This window comes from Bidens hawaiensis, unplaced genomic scaffold (assembly GCF_021521415.1).
Source record: "Bidens hawaiensis isolate Kalapana, Puna unplaced genomic scaffold, B.hawaiensis_p1.1 tig00013628_1, whole genome shotgun sequence".
NCBI lineage: Eukaryota > Viridiplantae > Streptophyta > Magnoliopsida > Asterales > Asteraceae > Bidens > Bidens hawaiensis.
In genome coordinates, this window is record NW_027492157.1 from 151009 (window position 1) to 155976 (window position 4968).

At 34.0% G+C, this 4968-nt stretch overlaps 1 protein-coding gene across 1 annotated transcript; it reads left to right on the plus strand.

Moving 5' to 3' along the window:
* Window positions 1-446: 446 nt before the first annotated feature.
* LOC143544544 (uncharacterized) lies at window positions 447-1942 on the plus strand. The gene is made up of 2 exons (XM_077036627.1): window positions 447-477; window positions 922-1942. Exon 2 carries the CDS (start codon window positions 953-955, stop codon window positions 1748-1750), a length of 798 nt encoding a protein of 265 aa, XP_076892742.1. The 5' UTR covers window positions 447-477; window positions 922-952; the 3' UTR covers window positions 1751-1942.
* Window positions 1943-4968: the final 3026 nt, after the last annotated feature.

Consider the following 4968-nt stretch of genomic DNA (forward strand, 5'->3'; position numbering starts at 1 on the left):
TTAATTTTCTTTGTATTATTTTATTATCTTTTTAATTGTCATTCTATTAATTGCAAGATTTAAACTGATAAAAACATATATACACTAATATATAAATAACTTTGACCCCCAATCAAATTGGTCTAGTTCCTCCAAGATCCTACTTTACAAGACATTACTTGTACGTTTATTAAGCATGCGTTTGTATCAATAATGAATTATGTATATATTTATTTTTTGGTGATACCTTCAAATTCGTTTATTTACATTTGACTTGTAGTTTATACCTAATAATAGAGTGTTCATTCAATGGTAATCTAGACATAAGAAACATGTAAGTAGCAGGGACCAAATTTGTATACTTATTAAAAGTAAGGCCTTAAATCATAATTATTCCGACCCGACCTGACCCATAAGAAAAACCTAAACCCGGCAAATAAAAACAAAAACAAAAAGAAAAAGAGGGCATGAATCAAAATCCCAATTACTCTCTTTCCGGTAAGCACCTCTTCTTTTCTTTCAATTCGATTATTATTATTATTATTATTATTATTATTATTATTATTATTATTATTATGTTATGCATCTAATCTAATATTATTATGTTGTTTTGTTGGATCTAATTATTATAATTTCACCTCACAAAGAGATATATTTTCTAGGGTTTTATGTTATGAGTCGATCTTATTTAATCTAATCTACCATTGTAATCGTTAACTTTAGCTTTCTCGTTCTTTTTCAGTTTTTCTTTTCATAAATCACTTCTGAAATCGTTCCAATTACACTTGTAGGGTTTCTGTACCACCACCAGTATTATTATTATTATTATTATTATTATTATTATTATTTTCACTAGTTAATAGGATTTTACCTGGTTTTAATTTTTAATCTCTTAACCCATGCCTGGTTAGTTTTTAATCATAATAATACTTGTTAATACAGAACATAGCTCAAGTCTATAAAAACTAAAACCATGTCTGGTAAAGAAGAAAAAGGCGATGCAGCAGAAAGAATCAAAGCCGCCACCCTGTCTGCTGCCAAGGGTCTAAGCCGATCACAAGCTGAACGTGCAGCTGCAGCTGCCGCACGCAACGTAAACGCCTACGGTCAAAAAGAAGAAGGACCAAGCAGATGGCAGGAACGAAAAGAAGCAAAAAGACAGATGTATCTAATGAGCACGGAAAAACAAGTGAGACTGGGCGAAAGAAAAGACCAAAAGGCCTCTATGTCGACCGCCACCAACTGTCAGAAATGTTTCCAGCCCGGACACTGGACTTACGAGTGTAAAAATGAACGGGTTTACATTTCCCGACCCTCACGCACCCAGCAGCTTAAAAACCCTAAACTCAGAATGCGGGGCCAGGTGTCGTATGATTTGGATAACCCCGATATTGGAAAAGAGGGGAAAGCGGATAAGAAGAAGCATAGCAAAGGTAAGAACAACAAGAGGAAGCATCGGTCGAGGTCAGAATCAGGTAGTGACAGTGAAGCTTCGGTTTTTGAATCTGATAGCGAGTCTTCATCGGTCACTGGATCGGGTTCATCTTCTGAAGAGAGTGATTCCAGTGACTCGTCATCTTCTGATTCTGAGGGAAAATCCAGGAGAAGTAAGAAGAAGAACAAGAAGAAGACCAAGGAGCAGAGGAAAAGGAAACACCGTAGGCATAGTTCGAGTTCTGAGTCAGAATCGGAGTCGGAGTCTGAATCGGAAACGGACTCTGATGACAGTAGAAGCCGGAGGAAGAGTAAAGGGAATAGCAGAAGGCGTTGAAGGTATGATGAAAGTGGTGATATTCTTGTCGTTTACAGTTTACTAGTGTTGTTTGGCATTCTTTGTGTGTATTGCTTGATCTTGAATTTCATTTCTTTAGATACTATGAATGATGGATTTTGTTATGGATTTTTTTTTTTTGAACAATTTTCATTGACTTTATATTAAATATGATAATGTGGTTTGCTAGAACTGGTATTTTGGTGGCAAATTGGACCGGTCGGATAATGGTCTGAAACTCGTCTGTTAAAAATTTAAATGTGTATACATGTCTGATTTGTTTCTTTGTTTTATACTTCTAAAACTTATGAGATTATATTGATTAGGGTAGTCAACACTCAACACAATCTAAACCTTGGTTTGTTGAAATCAACAAGGGATGGCACTATCCAAACTATTGTACAAGGGTCAAACTAGCAAGAACACCCCGAGACGACTCAGGTAGTGTTTATGAACAAACAATTCGCAAGACCTAATGTTCGTGTTTGTGCGTGTGTACATACAAATGCATTGAAAACTCTATTGGTTTGTTTTGTTATAATCAATGATGTCTTTTTTATGTTGAGGTATATAACTTGACTCAACTATATAGATAGCTAGCTGTATGAGAAATTGAAAAGATACAATCTACTTAATTAAGGTTGATCCTCGGGACTTGGTGGTAACAACCGTTGTATCTTATGAGATAGAGATACGGTTTGTTATCATCTCACCCTTCCTAAATCATACTCTACAAGTCGGATATTAGTAATACGAATCAAATCCAAAATGAAATATTACCATTGCAATTTAAATTACTGTTATGTCATATTCTAGAAATCTTTGCCTAGTTTCTCAAATCTCAATAGTGTTCAACATGTAAATCTTCATATAGTCACATGAATGCATATGTATGTCCTCCACTCTTGGATTTTGATTCAAGTGTTCTAATTTCATGAGAGTGAATCTCTTAAAACACTAAAATTCATATAAATATTATGAAGTTGGAAAGTATTCACAGTTAACTATAACATCTGACTTGAATCTTTCAGATGATGTAACTTTTGGCTTACCACAGTGGCTTCTGGATATATAGTCATACCGTGTTGAATTTTAGGACGACAATATTTATTTTAAGTTGATAAAACTCTTGTTAGAACTACTCTCATGCCGTTCACAGAAGTAGTACTAACAATCTCCTCTTCAATGGTGATATGACAAAATACTATTAACATAAGGAAAGCTTATCTAGGTTTTGCATTATCCCCACAAAACTCCTTCAGACTGTTGAGTTATCTTGAAACGATGATGTGTTAAGCTTGAAACGATGATGTGTTAAGCTGAAGGCAATAAGATGTTTATCTACTTTTGAAAATATAAAAGTTGACGTTTTTGTGATCTTTCTATCATGTCCGTCAAGAATTGCTTCTTGGACTTCAGGAGTAAATTCTTTTTCTGAAAGACTTCGATAATATTTATCGTCTATCAAATAATTAAGGTTACCCTGTAATAATGTCACATGCTTCTAATGCCACTAAAAGTAACTCATTCAATGGTATTTAACATCCAAAAAGCTGACAAGTAAAATGCGTCCCAAGTTAAAATACCATAAGTACCAACTCGTTTTGGGCCAGCGCACAATAAACTACAATTAAAATCCTTTTTATATGGCATTAGGTTGGAACAACGTGCTAGATTAGCATAAAAAGAGGGTGGTGGCGCAGTTTGTTGTCCGTTTACATGCACCTCTATTGTAATTGAATCTTTTTATTATGATATTATATAATATAAAAAAACTAAATTTAACAATCGTACACATTGGAGTTTTCATTAAAATACCTTGAGGAGTTTGTTTGACTTGTGGTCCAAGAAAAAATGACAACTCTTCCATCATGCTCATTTGCTATTCACAAGGCATGTGTTTTGAGGATACCTTACACCGTTAATAGACCTAATAATAATGCTATCCACTTAAATTTGTACAAGAATGATATTAGAATCTACCTTGTGAAAACAATAATATTGGTATAACCTTTCTAAAATCATTGTTCAAAAGATAAGTTCAGCGACCAATACACACCATTCGATTGTGTTTGTTTCAAACTATGCAAACCTGGAATTTGTAAAACTAAGAGACTGCTTCACATTCCATTAAAAAAACACTTGTCACATCTATATATATTTTTTTTCTAAGTATTCATTTGTGACAATTAATGTATGACTAGCTTTTCACATCTTTTAAAGCCTCTTTTCTTGACATCCGATGGTCATATTGCTAATCACTAAATAAGATTACATGTAGTTGGGCGACAAAACAAGAAAAATGGGACGATATTTGAGGTGAACACTGCCCCCGGGCTACAAAAGGGGCGATTTGATGGGGGGCGACATATTCTTGTCCGGCGAATTGTTGTGAAGAATATTATTAATTTAATATGTTATGTTATATAATATATATATATATATATATATATATATATATATACTATTTGTAGCCCCTACACCATTACACCCAAAAAACAAAAACCTACCATTTGCTGATTGGGCGTCACATGACGCAAAACGCTCCATTTTGTAGTCCCTCCACTAAACATAGCCTAACTAATTAACATCATGAATTTTCTCAAATTTTGGAGAAGTTCGTCTCAAGGGGAGCAACCTCTATCTTTTTGGATAGAGAACATACTGCCCTCATCAGACCCTCATCCTAATAGTTTCATGTGGCATTAACGAGTACGTTTGTCTTGTTTGTAAATTCGCTCAATGACTCGTATGTATTGGATTAATTATCTACAACCAAGAATTTCATGTCACCAGTTGTGAACACTTTATCTTGAATTACCATCAATCCTACATGCATTTCACTATCAAAAAGTAATCCGTCATTTTATAAGAATAATCAACTTAAAACATTTAAAAAATAATATCAAGTGTCACACCCTGACCAAAGGCGGCGGAACATGTCGGGATGCGAAGGATTGCCCATAAGCGCATGATACTATTTAAAGCGACAATATTTAACAAACTCATTTCATTTCACATCATCAAATGTCACATAACAATATCCATAAGACAAATATAACAAAATATAGCAAATCATAAATGGTTCGTTTTGCTAATATCCTAAAGGTCTTGATGACGTTTTCCTCCAACTACATAATCAACCTAAATGCAAACCTATAACATGTAATAAAATAAAGTTTATCAACACAAAGTTTGGTGAGCAATTCATAGTTTTG

Excerpts from the sequence above, each read along its gene's own strand:
- LOC143544544 (XM_077036627.1), top strand. The coding sequence starts at position 953 with ATGTCTGGTAAAGAAGAAAAAGGCGATGCAGCAGAAAGAATCAAAGCC.